At 34.9% G+C, this 16,720-nt stretch overlaps 1 protein-coding gene across 1 annotated transcript; it reads left to right on the top strand.

The window, feature by feature from the left end:
- Nucleotides 1-846: 846 nt before the first annotated feature.
- On the top strand, nt 847-16,376 carry Scm (Polycomb protein Scm). The gene is made up of 5 exons (XM_073986814.1): nt 847-2,121; nt 3,491-4,408; nt 4,468-5,127; nt 5,250-5,840; nt 15,215-16,376. The coding sequence occupies exons 1-5, from the start codon at nt 1,615-1,617 to the stop codon at nt 15,347-15,349; spliced, it is 2,811 nt and encodes a 936-aa protein (XP_073842915.1). The 5' UTR covers nt 847-1,614; the 3' UTR covers nt 15,350-16,376.
- The last annotated feature ends 344 nt before the right edge of the window (nt 16,377-16,720 follow it).

Genomic DNA, 16,720 nt, shown 5'->3' with positions numbered 1-16,720 from the left:
CTAATAAAGTCGTGTTTTACACTTTTGCAATTTCTCGTATGAGATATCGTCCCCTCTTTGCTCATATTGGTATATTTTAAACACAGGGATACATTTTTGTATCATGGTATCAAGCGTACTTTTTGTTAAAAAGTGTCTAATGTAGAAAAATAAATAATTTTATGATTTTCAAATAACTTTAGATTTATTAACTCCATAAAATCTCATGCGACCAATCGTAAACGTGTAAAACACGACAAACTCTGTTGGAAAAACAGTTGCAACTTTTGGTACTTTTTGAGTAGAGTTGGATTTTTTTGCACAAATACCGAATACAACACTGCATTTTTGGTGGATTTGTGCCGGATTTAAAATAAACCCAGTCGTGAGAGGATTTAATATTTGTATGGCAAATCTGGTCAGATTTGACCAGATTAAGCAATAAATCCTCATAAAGTGGGTTAACCCGGCAAAAAACTGTAGTGTAACCGCACTATAACTGTACTTCGCGAGGCGAGGCAGCTTATGTATCTAGGCCAAAGATCTATTTATAAGGTCACGTAAGTAGCACAACAACAACTCTATTTTGGCCGAAAATTCTTCAATGTGTCAAAATGTTTGTTTACGTTTTCATACAAATGATTCACAATAACAAAAAAATTGACAGATTGAAACCAATCAGCTGGTCGTTTTACGCCACCTTATAATTTCATCATGATCTAGGCCTTTACAGTTGAAATCGAGTGGATTTCGTGAATGTAAACGTAATATTACAGTTTTCTGAGCATTATGTAAACGTAGCCAAAGCATAGGTTGTACGATTTATCTCATGTATTCATAAGCGATATTTTCAACGTTTTATTTTTCACAAAAATAAGTTGACATCACTGCTACAAAGTAAAAAATGGCGTAATATTTGTGTTGCTTTCCATATCAGTGCTGAGAAATTGTTGAAATTTGCGTGGAATTTAACAGAAAATATAAATAAATTATTTACAAAATATAAACAAAATATTTCCCACTAAAAATACAATATAACACAGTTTAAATTGTTTATGAAAGCAGGAAAGAAACATACGTGATTGCCAATTATATGAAAAAAGAAGAGTATCGAAGAAAAAAAGAGAAAAATCGGCACACACATAGAAAAGCGCACAAATTACGGTGTAAATGTATGCGTGTGTATGTATGATGGACGGACAGCAAAACGCACCACAACAAAACATAACGCGTAAACTCTAAAAAAGAAATACAAACCAAACTAATTTACATTTTATGGAAAAATCTGAGCGATAACTGAAGTTGGAATGCTGCATTAAAACATTTACAGAAGCAGAATCCAAAAACCAACCAACTAATAAAAGAAAATTGTGAAAACACTCAAAAGGAAAGTCTTCGTAAGGCGAAGACATTCCAACAACATTTTTGTTGGCAAGCAGTATCAGCAGCCGAAGGAGAGGAAGAAAAAGGCTGTAAATAGCAGAAGTAAAAAACACCAACAACACAATTTGTAAGGCGAAGAAGAATTTTCACTGCAACAACAATTGGCCCATTAACAGCCCCAGCCCCAGAAAATTCTTTGCCAATTTTCTTCATTCAAAAACTTCAATATAAAATCGTTTAAAGATTACAATTATGTCCGGTGGTGGACAAGACTCCACTAGCAGTAGTAGCACTAATGGTAGTGCTACAAATGGGGTGTCATCATCAGCGGTAGCTACTACTCCCACATCTACAGGGCAATCGATCAATCAAAGATCTCGTGGTCGACCGGCTAAACGGGCTACATGCACCTGGTGTGGCGAAAGTAAACAACCATTGCAATATGTTCTACCTACACAGAATGGTAAGAAGGAATTTTGTTCGGAGACATGTATAGCTGAATTCCGTAAGGCCTATAGCAAAGGTGCTTGTGTCCAGTGTGACAACGTTATACGTGAAGGAGCACCCAACAAGGAATTCTGTTCGTTAATGTGCATGAATAAACATCAGAAGAAAAACGGTCCAACAAGATCGTTGAGTAATGGTTCGCGAGGTGATACACCGGGTGGCAAGGCAATGAGTGGTGGTGGTTCCTGCACACCAACTGGACCATTCCAATATGAAAGTTTTCATGTTTTTGATTGGGATGCATACTTGAAGGTAAGTTTTGTTGTGTTATTTGTAGTACATTTGTTGTTGTAAGAATGCTCATTTTCTTTACCGGCGTTAAAAGGGTATTGGAGCGTATTGGACCTGTAAATTAGATATAGTGAGATCGGTGGAAATGTGTCTAGGTGTTGTTATTGAATGCATAAAATATAAATTTAAAAACCGGGCATAAGCCAATTAAGTCTGAGGCATGAATCGGGTATACAGACGTCCTTTCGATACTTCTGAAATTTTGCCACTTCTTCTCGGGCCGAGAAGTCAATACATCCCCAGACATACCCCTTTAAAATTCCAAAAAATTTCGTAGCCGTACAAGTTTTAAATTCCCGGCCATCACTAGTGTTGATAATTCGGCATAAGACGAGTTTACCCACTAAGCTCGGATCGGGATGAAATTTTTTTCACAGGTAAATTTCGTCACCCTGATCACAAACATATATAACATACGGAAGTCCGTACTTCCCGAGATATGGGCCTCTGAAGTTGCGAAAATTCCCTTGTTAAAGGCTGGCTACTAATTGAGAAATTTACAATTTAAAAAATATTTTGTTCCCCTGCCCGAAATTAGCTCCTGTCCCGGCCGAAGGCGGTCTATTTAAGAAAAATTTTAATTTTTAAAGAAAACTTTGCTCGCTTAGTGCATAAACTCGACTTGTTCCTTTTTTGTTTGACTCCTTGGCAATGTTAAGTGCGTGTAATGTGCAATTTCTCTTTGAGGTCCAGAATGTTTTTGTGTATGCAATTATACATCGCTGATGGTATTTTAAGTATCCGCTTGGCCGAAATAATTGGTACTATTTCATCTATGATGGGGGCAGTCCTGATTCCATATAGATAATACTTATAGGTGTATATTCTGGACCAAATGCTTTCGTGCTAAACAGCTTTTATATGTTTTATAGTTGATTTTGGACTGTTTCCATACAGAAAGAGCCCATAGTGAATTTTGCTTAGAGCAAGAGTTTTAACCAGACCTGTATTTAAGTATTGTTATATGGGCATAGATGCTGTATAATATTAGCCCTGTGTACTCTTTTTAAGATTGAGAATGCGATTATTCCAACGGTAATTTTTTTCAAAAATTCAGACTTTTTGATTTTCCCATTCGAAATATTTTAGTTGGTACAACAAGATAGAACGATAGTAGGTTAGGTTTTAGGAAAGCTAGTTTGTAACCACCGTAAGGCTCAGTGTTTATCCTGTAAAGATATTACAGGTGTACATAACGTTGTAAAAAGTAAAGATGTCAAAAACGGTGCACTGTCTTCGATGTTTTGTTCGATTTCTTCATACCATGTCAACTATTTTTTTTAATTAACTTCCCCTTAGTAAACAATATAATTCTTTTTTTCTTTTCCAGGAAACTGGCTCCGAAGCTGCTCCCCCAGAATGTTTTAAACAGGCCCTCAATCCACCAGTTAACGATTTTAAAATCGGCATGAAATTAGAAGCTTTAGATCCACGAAATGTTACCTCAACCTGTATAGCAACTGTTGTTGGTGTCCTCGGATCGCGATTACGTTTACGCCTTGATGGTAGCGACAGTCAAAATGATTTTTGGCGTTTGGTCGACTCGAACGAGATTCATGCCATTGGCCATTGTGAAAAGAACTTCGGCATGTTGCAACCACCACTTGGGTTTCGCATGAATGCCTCCAGCTGGCCCGGCTATCTATGTAAGATTTTGAATAATGCCATGGTAGCACCGGAAGAGATTTTCCAGCCAGAGCCAGCTGATCCACCCGAAAATCTCTTCCGTGTGGGCCAAAAGCTCGAGGCGGTCGACAAAAAGAATCCACAATTGATTTGCTGTGCAACAGTTGATGCGATTAAAGACGACCAGATCCATGTGACATTCGATGGGTGGCGTGGAGCTTTCGACTATTGGTGCAGCTACAAATCGCGGGATATATTTCCAGTTGGTTGGTGCGCCCGTAGTTGTCATCCAATGCAACCGCCGGGTCATAAATCACGCATGGATTCCAGTTCGAGTAAACATCGTAGTCCACGCCAACGTTATACATTTATACAGGAAACTGATGCAATGGTCCCAGCAACTCCAGTTACAGCGCATTTCCATACAAACTGTAAAGGTGGACCTTTTATCAACAGTGCAAAGCTACCATCAATGGTGACGGGACCAACACATCAAACTCTAGCAAAGTTATGTCTACAGGAGGTGTTGGCAGCCAGTACAGATACGCAACAATTATCAAAACTATTGTTTGCTTTGGAAGGTGATGTTCATATTGTTACGGCCGCTGGAAAGAATTTTACGGTAACTATTCCTTTCGAAAAATGTAAGATTTTTTTTAATTTTTTACACATTTCTTTTAGGTAAAAATTCCATCACCTCTTCGTATGAGAGATGACGATAGTTTGGCACAATTTATTGAAACTCTATGTACAACATGCAGGGCATGTCCAAATCTAATATCACTATCGCCAGATACTGAGGATTGTGAGAAATGTTCGAATTCCAAGAAAAGACCTTTGTCACAAACTTCGAATGCCGCAGGATCATCAGATAGCTCGACACCAGTAATTCCAGAGAAACGTAGTAAAACTCCCAGTAGCAGTGAAAAAATTACCATTAAGCAAGAAATAGCCACATCAACCACAACAGCTGCAAATTCATCGGTGGACAGTAGTGGCAATAACAATAATACAGGGAGCAGTAGCAACAGTACAACAAATGCCACATCAACAACCAACAATACAAATAATCATTTCAACAATCAAAGCAACGCAAAGGAGCCATCCAATAGTACCCCATCTACACCTACATCTTCGACAAATAAAAATCAATCTCCACATAGCAGTAGTGGCAAAAATAGCTGTAATAGTGGCAATCGAACAACGCTTGGTAATAGTGGCAATATCAATAATCATAATGAGACAACAACTACAAACGGCAGTGTTGGGGTTTTACCAAACAACGCCCATATTAAAATTGAACCAACAGTGACAGTGGCTGCTAGCACAAATGGTGTCCAGGTTAGTCATGCAAGATGCAATTTTTCTAGTTGAAATAAAATGCAATTGGATAAAATTTGTCCTTTCATTATTGATTAATCTTAATGAAATTTAACTAAAATTCCTTTTTGTTCTTCCTACAGAATACAACGACACAAGCCCAAGCTTTACGACAAATACGCATACATCATCATTCAAACAGTACTAATGCGACGTCAGCAGCATCTTCCTCCACGTCATCACCATCTTTATCCTCAACAACCTCATCATCCACTGTAACACATCGAGAGGAACACAAACAACAACAAACACATCAACATTCCCTAAATAATTCGAATTTCAAGTACTTGGCACCCATGGTAGCTGAAGTACATCCAGAACAATCAAATTTGGTTGCTGCTGCCTCGGCTACTGCATCCTCAACTTATAAATCTCCTTCCACACTATCGTCTAGTGCTTCGTTACCTACATCCGTATCTACACCATTCTGCGCCTCACAATCCACGTCGTCAACGGTAGCTTCAGCTACCGCCGTTATACCCTCAACATGTGCATACGGTGGTACTGTCACCGTGCCAGTACATCATAATCCACATAATACAAATGGTACAATGGGTGCTTCATTACCTCCATTACGTGCCCAGCCGGGTGATTGGTCAATTGAAGAAGTTATTCAGTTTATCGAGAGCAATGATAGTTCGTTGGCAGTTCACGGTGATCTCTTCAGGAAACATGTAAGTTTATTGAAAATTATTGTTGATACGATTAGTTTAGACATCAAGAGTTTTGAGCTTGTGGTCAATGTTAACATTTTTATTTATTGTGTGTTATTTCCAATATTTGCAAATTACATTGAATTTCATCTTCTGGGAGATCTACAACATGAAATAATAAAACTACAACTTATTAATTGTATCACAGCAGTTTCTAATTACTAATAGGACACAAAACACGATCACTTGTAAATAATTAGAGCGCTTGGAAATAATATACAATAAACAAAAATATAAACATTGACCTCAAGATCAATAATCTTGATTTTATTAACATTCAAAGGTCCAACAAAACATAAATATACTAATGATCTTTTCTTTATCATCTCCAAGGTAATTCTTCAGACCCCAATGATAAATATTTACTCCAAAACCTATGCTAGGAGTTTTTGAATTTACCACCTGTCTTGAACTTAAGTTATGTTATGGGACACAGTTTGTGTCAGATGTTTTTAAATTAAAATATCTATTAAAAACCAGCCGGAATTTAAGAAAGATGCCCAATGGACAGGCGAAAGTAATTTTTACCTAGAAAACGAATGTAGATTTTCCGTAGGTTTTTAAGCTTGCGGGGCCTGCAGCTCATATAATGATTCCACTCGATTACATTGTCAGCCGATTTGGTTTGGGAAACTACTTAGATGACATATAGAACATTTGTCCCATAACCCGAACTTTTGTACTTTTTCTTTCCAATTTTGAATTCCATGCTTTTCAATATCATTGTTCATTTCTTCATTGTCTCTTTAAACTCGGTTTCCCTTCAATTCCTCTTCGTCCTTGTTTTTCTTGAACCGTAGTAAAAGTACCACATGATGGGATTTTTTAACATCCAAATATTGCACTGTAATGTTGCTCAGAAGATTTTAGTTGTCAAAGACAACTAATCGATATTAAATTGTTCAATATTGATCCCCGTTTTTGGCGTGGCCCAATATTAGTTTGTCCCAAACAAGGAAACATTATTTTTTCAGTGCGGTTCCAAGTTATAATTAATAATAATAATAAAAAAACAAACGCTAATAGGACCCATAATATAATTATTACAATTTATAAGCATAAACAAACAATTTAATATAATAATGATGCCATTGTGATTTTCATCCCTAGTGTATCGAGTATAATTGTAGGAAATTGCTTATACCTTACTAAGTTTGTCGATGTAATAGAACATCGCACAGTGGATCCACTTGTATGGAGAAAGTGGCCAAAAATATTTAGAGTGTAAAAATCAATTCAATGCGCCGGTTATAGCTTTGTGCTGCTGCGAAGAGTGTTTTAAGAAACCACGAGCGTAACATTTTCCCCCTTTTCCCTCTGGAGGGGGTAAGAATTGTTTTATGCTGTTAATACAAAATGACATGAACAAAGGTCCCCATTATCTTATGATGCAAAAATAGGCTTGGGGAAACAAAACAATCTCCAAAACAACATAAAATCCAACCAATTTAACGGATTAAAAAAAAAATTAGAAAGGTTTGTCTGAAAATTGGTAAAATTTTTAATATAGCTTTCTTCCTGGAAGGCACGTACCGCCAACGTAAGACAAATTTGGAAGAAAATTTCTTCATATTAGAGTTGGGCAATCTAGTTCCCGGAGCGGATCGATCTTTCCAGTTCCTTTTCCCAAAAGGAACTAGTTCCTTAATATAGTTCCATAAGTCCAAATAGATCCAAGCGATATAATTCAATGAATCTTTCTCTTTCATCGTTCTTTCTGTTTCCTTCGTTCCAAATAGTTCCGAGAGCGATATAGTTCCATGAATATTTCTTTTTCGCCGTTCTTTCTGTGTCCTTCGTTAAAAATAGTACCGAGAGCGAAATATATCGTTCCTTTTGTTTTCCCTGTTTGGTGGATTTGACATAATAATAAATGAATTGGAGCGATGTTAGGTGCATATCATTTATGTTTATTTGCCAATGTAAAATAAGAAAAATTAACGCAACGAAAAAAGATCGACGTAGATGAGGTGATACATTAAAGGAACGAGGTGAATAAAAGGAACTATATGAACTAAATAAAATAAAGCTGGATATAGTTCCAACAGTTCCTCATTCGGAATAGTTCCTTGGAACTACCCAGCAAACCAATCGTACCGACATCGTAACGAAATCGGAAACCGAAAAACGAAAAATTTTTTCGGAATGAAACCACTTTTGGTTTCTCAAGTGAAATTGCATTTTTTGGAAATATGTCACTTTAAAACACTCCAAAAACACTTAAAAATAATAAAATTATTGTTTTATTAACAAAATCACATTTATTTTCATATTTTTTTTATCATTTTAATTAAAAAATTGCCAAATTTTCATTATTTCTGAATCAACGAAACCACTTGTAACGAAGTGTTGCCACATAATTTTTTCGTTAAAATCGATTTTTTTCTTCGAAAAAATATAAATCGTTTGCAAAAACTAAACAGTCTGGCATTACGAATGACAACTTAAAGGGAAGATAAAAAGAAAACATAACAAAAAATAACTCAAACAAGGAGTTTCGTACAAAATGCAAGTATTTTTAAATATGTTATTTTGATGTATTAATTAATGTTTAATAATTTAGGGTCAAACGCAGAAATTCTGCACAAAAAAAAATCTTTATAGATTTTATGCTCACACTGCACTGGGATAGGACAAGGGGTCCGAAGTATCTCTTAAATTCCTTCCGCGTATTTTTTTCCGTATTTTGTTCATTACTTTGCGCCTCAATTACAGAAACAATAGAAACTCCCGGCATTTTGTAAAAGTTAACTTTCTTTTCGCACAAAAAACTTTCTTTTAATAGAATATTTTTTTTACAATTTAAACTTCTACAGAGTTTTCTAATCATATGGCTTTTGTTTTGATCCTTTTTCGTCTAACGTTGCCATATTTATGCTAAATAATGACAATTCCGAAATTCACCAAATCGATCAGAATCTGAAGAAGCTAAAACAAAGATCGAAATGAAATTGCGGAATTGAAACCATTCCGATCGGAATCTGTGACATGCCTGAAAATTCGGACGATACGTCCGATTTCGGATCCGAAATCGTAACGATATCTTAACGAAAGTTGTATGAAGTGGTTGACATACAGGCATGTCACAGAAACGAAAAACGAAGAATTTTTCGGAATGAAACCACTTTTGATTTTGCAAACGGAATTGTATTTTTATTTTGTTTAAATCTGCCACTTTAAAACACTCTAAAAACACTTAGAAATAACTAAAATGTTGTTTTATTAACAAATTTACATTTAATTTCGCATTTAAAATAAATAATTAAGTTTTTTGACTTCACAAAATCGATCGGAATCTAAAGAAGCTAAGACAAAAACGATCGAAATGAAATTTCGGAATTGCAACCATTCCGATCGGAATCTGTGACATGCCTGATAATTTCGGAACGAAATGTCGGAGCGAAATCGAATCGATTTCGATCAGAATTCGGAACGAAATCGGAAGAAAATCCTTGGGAAATTCCGAATTCGAATTTTTTTCTCCGGATTTTCGTACAGATTTCTGAACGATTTCGGAATAATGTCGTATGAAAATCTGATGTATCTTCCGAATCTTCGTAAAGATTTCTGAACGATTTTGGAATAATGTCGTATGAATATAGAATGAAAAAAATTTTCTCTGACGCCTCTTTTTGTAATATTTCAAACGTATCTCTAAATGCTTTTCACTGTTATCATTTTGTAGTTATAGTAGAACAATGTAAACCTTGTGTACGAATATGTTTAGTCTATTAGCACTAGCTTGGATTATTATATGTTGCATTTATATTTAAAAAATTTAAAAATAGTATATGCGAATTTTATAACCAACCATTTTGTTTTTCGACAACAAACTAAAATGTTGCTTGAATTAATTCTCTTTCGAGTTGAGCTATTTAGACCTAATAGGTACATTGAAAAATTAGGAATCCACCGAAGTCCCACACATTCAACCACTATGCTACGTTTCACGGGTTAAATGACTAACATTAAAATAAATAAATAATTCGAATATACAAATTTCGAATGATTTGTGATATAAATGCTAGTCTCCAAGCTTAGCCTTCGTCCACCCACTAAAAAACACCATTCAATATGCCTGATGATCGGTCTAACCACCCGTGAAACGTAGCATAGTGGTTGAATGTGTGGGACTTCGGTGGATTCCTAACTTTTCAATGTCCCTATTAGGTCTAAATAGCTCAACTCGAAAGAGAATTAATTCAAATATCATTCTAAAAATGACCTTCGCCTTAATAAGGCAAAACAAAAAATGATTTCAGCATGAGCCAGGCTGGGATTCGAACCTGGGACCCCAACAACCAAGTGACACGGTTGCAGGCGTCTTAGCCAGGCTTCTAAGCCACCATCAACTTGTCATTCCGATGACAAATATTGATGATCAAAATCTTCTGATACAGAAGAACAAATAAAATAAAGGTGGAAAAAAGCTGCCTTAGTATTTGTAATAAAGCATTGAAAAATAGGGTTACCAGCCAAGTCGGACTATAGGAAAGGTTTGGAATTAAATGACTATACCCCCCCGACCCGTCTCTTCCTCTCCTACCTCTACCTTCCCCCTCCAGCAACAACAAACTGGTATCCAGTCGAGCACACACTCACACGCCATCACATCACAACAATCAAATCCATAGATGCAATATCCATCATCACCACACTTACACAACCAACATCACATATACACCAGCAAAAATCACCACACACATCATCACATCACCACACTTTAACGGTCATCATCACACACAGAAACACATGCAGAACCACCAAACAACAGACTACATCAACAATATCAACAATATCCGATCACAACAAAACAGGATGATCACAATGGACCACAAGGTCTCCGAGTGGAGTGGCTGCCTTCTACAGCAGCTGCGCATCCTAAAACCTAACCTAACCTAAATGACTAACATTAAAATAAATAAATAATTCGAATATACAAATTTCGAATGATTTGTGATATAAATGCTAGTCTCCAAGCTTAGCCTTCGTCCACCCACTAAAAAACACCATTCAATATGCCTGATGATCGGTCTAACCACCCGTGAAACGTAGCATAGTGGTTGAATGTGTGGGACTTCGGTGGATTCCTAATTTTTCAATGTACCTATTAGGTCTAAATAGCTCAACTCGAAAGAGAATTAATTCAAATATCACTCTAAAAATGACCTTCGCCTTAATAAGGCAAAACAATAAAATGTTGCTTGTTAGATATATACAAAAGGTGGTTGTTGTGCGAAGGGAAATTTGTTTCCGACATATCGATCCGAATTCGTACCGAAATCGGAATAAAACATTAGCATATTCGAAAGGAAATTTACTTCCGATATTTTCTCCGAAATCGGAACAAAATCTGAACGAATTCCCCCTCGAAAAATCGTTTAGAAATCGGAACGAAATCTGAACGATTTTGCTTCCGAAATTGTTCCGATGTGTCGGACATCAGACATTTGGTTTGCTGGGTAGTTCGTTCCGGAACTACACAACTCTACTTCATATTGCCACTGATGCCAATTATGTTAATGTACGTGGTCTGATAACAGAGTTATACGCTAATATATGCATTAAAACCCTATTCTAGGGCAGCTTTAGCCAGTGACCCACCATTTATAGTCTGGCACTAGATGGCAGCTGATTTTAATACTGAATAATCTAAATCCCATGACCTACTTGGGAAAATTATTCCCGAGGTGGACACTGGTGGGCATCATGACTAAAACTTTAGGTCAAATTTAAGTATATGATCGTATTGACATTACAAAATACACTAAGAAAATATGCAGCTAACTAGAATTCCACAACAGCCTAAAACACTGTTTTTTTTAATGAAAATTAAGCTATTACCTCCTCCTTCAAAATCCACTATGTATAATATTTTGCTATACGTATTAGTTTCGCGATATTTTGAATATACATATTTACTTGCACTTAAAATATAGGTTGTACTCACAACAAAAAATATTAGTCAAATGTTGAGACTTTTGAAGCTATTCTTAAGGTCATAGCTGTCAGAGTTGCCAGATGTTGTACCAAAATTTTGACATCCATTTTTTTATATTTGGCCAATGGGTGAATCCACTGTGCATCGGTGGCCTGATAGATTCAACAATTGAGAGCCATTCCGCGCTATTTAACCTGATGTATTTCCCATTATGTTAATTTAATTGACCTTAATGTATTGTAAAATGATATTAGCAAAGTTCCATACATCAACCCCTATGCGACACAACGTAAACTGGTTAGGTAAACATCATGAGGCATGTTAGGTGTGGCTAGATAATTTTCGACATTTGGAACTTCTAATTATACGTACAGTATTATGATTATGCTTGCGCGAATTTAAATTAAGGTCTTTTTCTTCCCAAAGTTGAGTCATTTGTCTTACTTTTTTAGTAATATATTACATCGTGAATTGTAGTTTGTCTTGCATTCGAAAGATTTTAAGTGGATTGTGGTTCAGAACACTAAGACGTGGCATAGTGTTACCACAGTGGAAAAAATCGAAAAACTGATGTTAACTATTATATATGTTTACGTTTCTTTTGTATAGTAAACACATCAGATAAGGCGAATCCAAATCTGAACCCAATTTTGTGAAAATCGGTAAAGGTATTCAGTGGCCTAAGAAAATATCACATATTAGATTTGAAGGCTATTCGATTAATATTGACTGAGTTATAGCAAAATCGGGGAAGGATATATATAAGGGCTATCTATCTATATCCAAATCTGAACCGATATGTACCAAAGTTAATTTTTTGATCCCTATGTCATCATAAGTACTTTTGCACAAATTCATCAACCTAGGTCAAATCCGTCTATTTTTGTCCACTTTTGTATGGAAGCGACAACACTGTGCGTCAGTAACATTTTCTGTTGGTTGGCGATGATCTTAGTTCAAATCCCAGCCGCGCTCATGCTAAAATGTATTGTAAATATTTGTCCATTATGATTTGAGAGCCTTTGCGGTCGTCTGTCCATCGACAGGAACAAAATTGCTTCGTATTGGTTGTTTTATAGCTTTGTGTATAGTGCTACCTGAACGTTTCGAGACATTAGGTGTGTTCGTTTACTAAACAATTTGTACAAATTTGTACAAGTTCAGTAACTTCTTGTAATCTGCTAAGGTCTTTTGCATTGTACTGTAGAGTAAACGAACAACATCCAGTAACAATTTGTACAAATTTTGAGTAAACGAACACACATATTTGGTTTGTCTTTTTACGTACTGAACTTTACTTAACATTTTTTCTTCAGTAAAGTTTTGACAATTGTATAATTGAAATGTTGCTAAACATTACTGAAGAAACAATGTTCAGTAAAGTTCAGTACGTAAAAGGACAAACCTATTATCACAGCGGTACTGACTTTTTACATGGCAAATAATCGAAAATTTAAAATATAAAATATTTTTTCGAAACGGAAGTTTTAGTTAAAGTTATTTCAATTGCTTTTACATAATAATTTTACACATTATTCGCATAAAATGTGCCGGAAATTGCATTTTGTCAATACCTTTTTTGTGGATTTTTTGCAAACCCTCAAAATTGAAGTTGAGTTGACTGGGCTATCCTAGTTTTCTGTCCATTTTTCTTGGAGGATCTTCAAAATAGTATTAAGTTTACAAAAAAAAATTGGTTCCAGCTGCATTTATTTGTCTTTCTCAGTGTGACACAAAATACTGTTACGGAATTAGGTTTAACTAATCTCCGTGTAGACGTTGTTTTATCCCCCAGTACGATTTGTACCAAATAAAACAGGGTTCGTTTAAGATTACGTTTCTAAAATGCTTTATTTACTTTACAGCTCGTCTCTAGTTAGCAAGCAGCTATTATTTAACCGATATGTTCAGTTCAACGCTTAAAACACAACTAACTCGTCATTGCTAGTTCCAACTGTATTTATATCCCAAAATCTCCTTGGTCGAGAATCCTCTCGAACACGTCTGGCAACACCTCGAATCTGTGCAGCAAACACACAGACGCACATTCGCACTAAGCGAACAACTATACTCACATGCATACATGGGGGGAATACAATTGGACGACAAGCACAGTAATGACGTAATTACAACAACAAACAAATGCAAAAAAGAAGTAGCAACTAAACGATAATTACATGATTATGGCAAAACAAACAAAAGCACATTAATGAATGAACTAGAACGATGAAGATAATTCTACATGGTAGTTGTTGTTGCTTAAATAAAGTAACTGCGTAATAAAAACCGTTACGTTACAATTCAATTATTTAAATTAACGGAAATTAAACTAAATTAACCTAAACCTTTCAGTTACATTCGTGACAATACTAACGATGCCTCTGGTCGTTTTAGTGAATATGCTGTGTTGTTGTGTGTTTTAATTGTTGGTTTTTTTTTATTCAAGTTTTAGATATTTTTGTTTTGTGATCTACTTATGATTGTATTTTTTTTTAACTTGTATATTTTTGATATATGATGCTCAATACAAAATGAAAAACAAGTAAAAATGTTAGGCTCGGTCGGACCGAACTTTATGAAATATTCTCACCTCAAAGGAAATAATAAGTTTCCTTTCCTGTCTACATTATCAGGCGCAGACGTTTTTTTACCACTGAGAACACCATAACCAAATTACAGACGATTTATGCCGAAAATTTAGATAAAAACTTCAAATAACCTGAAATCTGACGGTACCGTTATACGGGGGCTTTATCAAAACCTACCAAATACCAAATTACAGCCCATTCCGGACGAATATATAGATAAAAACTTCAAAATACCTGAAATCGGGAGGTAGCATTATATGGGGACTATACCAAAACTTGGACCTATGTCCACAATTTTTTGTACATAAGGTTTCTGACTACTGGGAACTCCAAGTATCAAATTACAGCCAATTTAGGAGGAAAATGTAGATAACAGCTCTATATATCTGAAATCGGGTAGTACCGCTATATGGGGGCTAGAGGAAAAACTAGACTCATATTGATTATCTATTTTGAATCCAAATCACGACTTTTGATGCTGCTTCCTTGTTGGGTGCTGCGAAACAAAAGCCAAACACATGGCTATTATCGTAGAAGTTTTTAACTTTATGTTTTCCAAGAGGATCTACCATTGCATAAACTGCACCTTGGATCGCATAAATCTAAGGTCCAAACCAAGTTTGGTAAATATTTCTCTACATGGTTTGCATCTATCATTCCCTACTATGCCCCGTTCTTCCTTTCAGTTGAGTAAGAACCTCCATACAAAAAAACTCAATCGATTTTGCAAGCTTGTCTTGTAAGATTTTACTTTATACCTAAATACATATATTTTTAATAATTATTTTTTATTTTTCCATTTTCAGGAAATTGATGGCAAAGCCTTGTTATTGTTAACCTCAGAAATGATGATGAAGTATATGGGTCTCAAATTAGGACCAGCCTTAAAAATTTGCAATTTAGTTAATAAAGTGAATGGTCGTCGCAACATGTCCCTGTAAATAGGAAAAAGAAACAGCTGACAGCTTTTACAGCCTTTAGACCCGGTCCACCACCTGTTACCAATCCATGATATCCTCAGAAAAAAAACCATACAACCAATCAACCTACATACAAAGAACATATTTAGAGAACTACCTTAACCGAGAAGAAGAAAAACAAAAAACACCAAATATTCCATACAACTCCTCTCAATAAGAAAATCATATTAACGAAAATGAAAAAGGGAAAATATCTCAAGAAATATTTAAAATGAAAAAATAAGGTAGACAAGTAAAACTACTTAAAGGAAACCATAACACGCATACAAACATACTACAACATATATAATCAATAAATTATATAGACAGAAAAATATAATACACATAAACTAAAAATCAAATCAGCCACAAGTCACAACACATACAAAAAATCATTTACAAACAAATCTCTTTTTTGCACAATACTGGGACAACACACAACTTTCGACACAATAATACACACACAGATATATATTTAAATTTTTAATTAAAGAAGAAAACTGCTTAGATTTCGTGCATATTATTTAAAAAAGTTTCCTTTACACAATTATTGTGTACCCGCCCGCCCCTTCTCAAACATTGAACATATTAAAGGAATATGGTTTGGTTTTTTTTAATTCGATTTAATTAAAATTATTTATGATTTGTGTATTTTACACTATCGTCGCCCTACATCAAACGAACATACATACATATAGCAATAACATGGTAGTGAATATAGGAAACGCCCAAGGCGGTGGTGTGATGTATACCATTTAAATATATTTTTATTTTATTTTAGTTTCTTGTTATTTTTTTATAAAGCAACTGAAATGCTTTCCTACCAACAATACGTATACAAAATTTCGTTTTCCCCTGAAAACTTTTTTATTTTATTTCATCTGTATTATTTTATTTCTGTATTTTAATTATATTAAATACATACATTATTTAAAAAAAAATCAGCAGCAAATGTCAAACATATGCAATGAAGAAACAATATTTACAAACATATTTAACAAAAAACAAACAACCATAAGCAAAAAAATTGAAATTTTCTCTTTACTTATTTTATTAAATTGTGAATTTTAAGTTTGGATTTTAATATATAAAAAATTGAAAACTAGCCTAGGAAAACTGATGCCTCATCAATCTATCTCATTTACATGTGTACATTTAAATTAATTTGTATTTTTATTTTTGGCACAAAAAACTGCAAATCTGTATTCTATTGAATAAAAACAGCGTATTATACAAAATTGTATATTTTTAAATTTAACGTTACTTTCCCTCTTTTTTGCATTAGCGGCATCATTTTTCTCAGTGCATCTATTCTGTACGTTTTTATCTCTTATTAAGTACGTATATAAAACA

Source organism: Musca autumnalis, unplaced genomic scaffold (genome assembly GCF_047663935.1).
Source record: "Musca autumnalis isolate F117 unplaced genomic scaffold, ASM4766393v1 scaffold_1, whole genome shotgun sequence".
In the NCBI taxonomy this organism is placed as follows: Eukaryota; Metazoa; Arthropoda; class Insecta; order Diptera; family Muscidae; genus Musca; species Musca autumnalis.
This window is presented reverse-complemented; position numbering and strand designations above follow the sequence as displayed.

Excerpts from the sequence above, each read along its gene's own strand:
- Scm (XM_073986814.1), top strand. The coding sequence starts at position 1,615 with ATGTCCGGTGGTGGACAAGACTCCACTAGCAGTAGTAGCACTAATGGT. Across the intron at positions 2,122-3,490 it reads ATTGGGATGCATACTTGAAG|GAAACTGGCTCCGAAGCTGC; the intron begins GTAAGTTTTGTT and ends TTTCTTTTCCAG. Across the intron at positions 5,128-5,249 it reads CTAGCACAAATGGTGTCCAG|AATACAACGACACAAGCCCA; the intron begins GTTAGTCATGCA and ends TTCTTCCTACAG.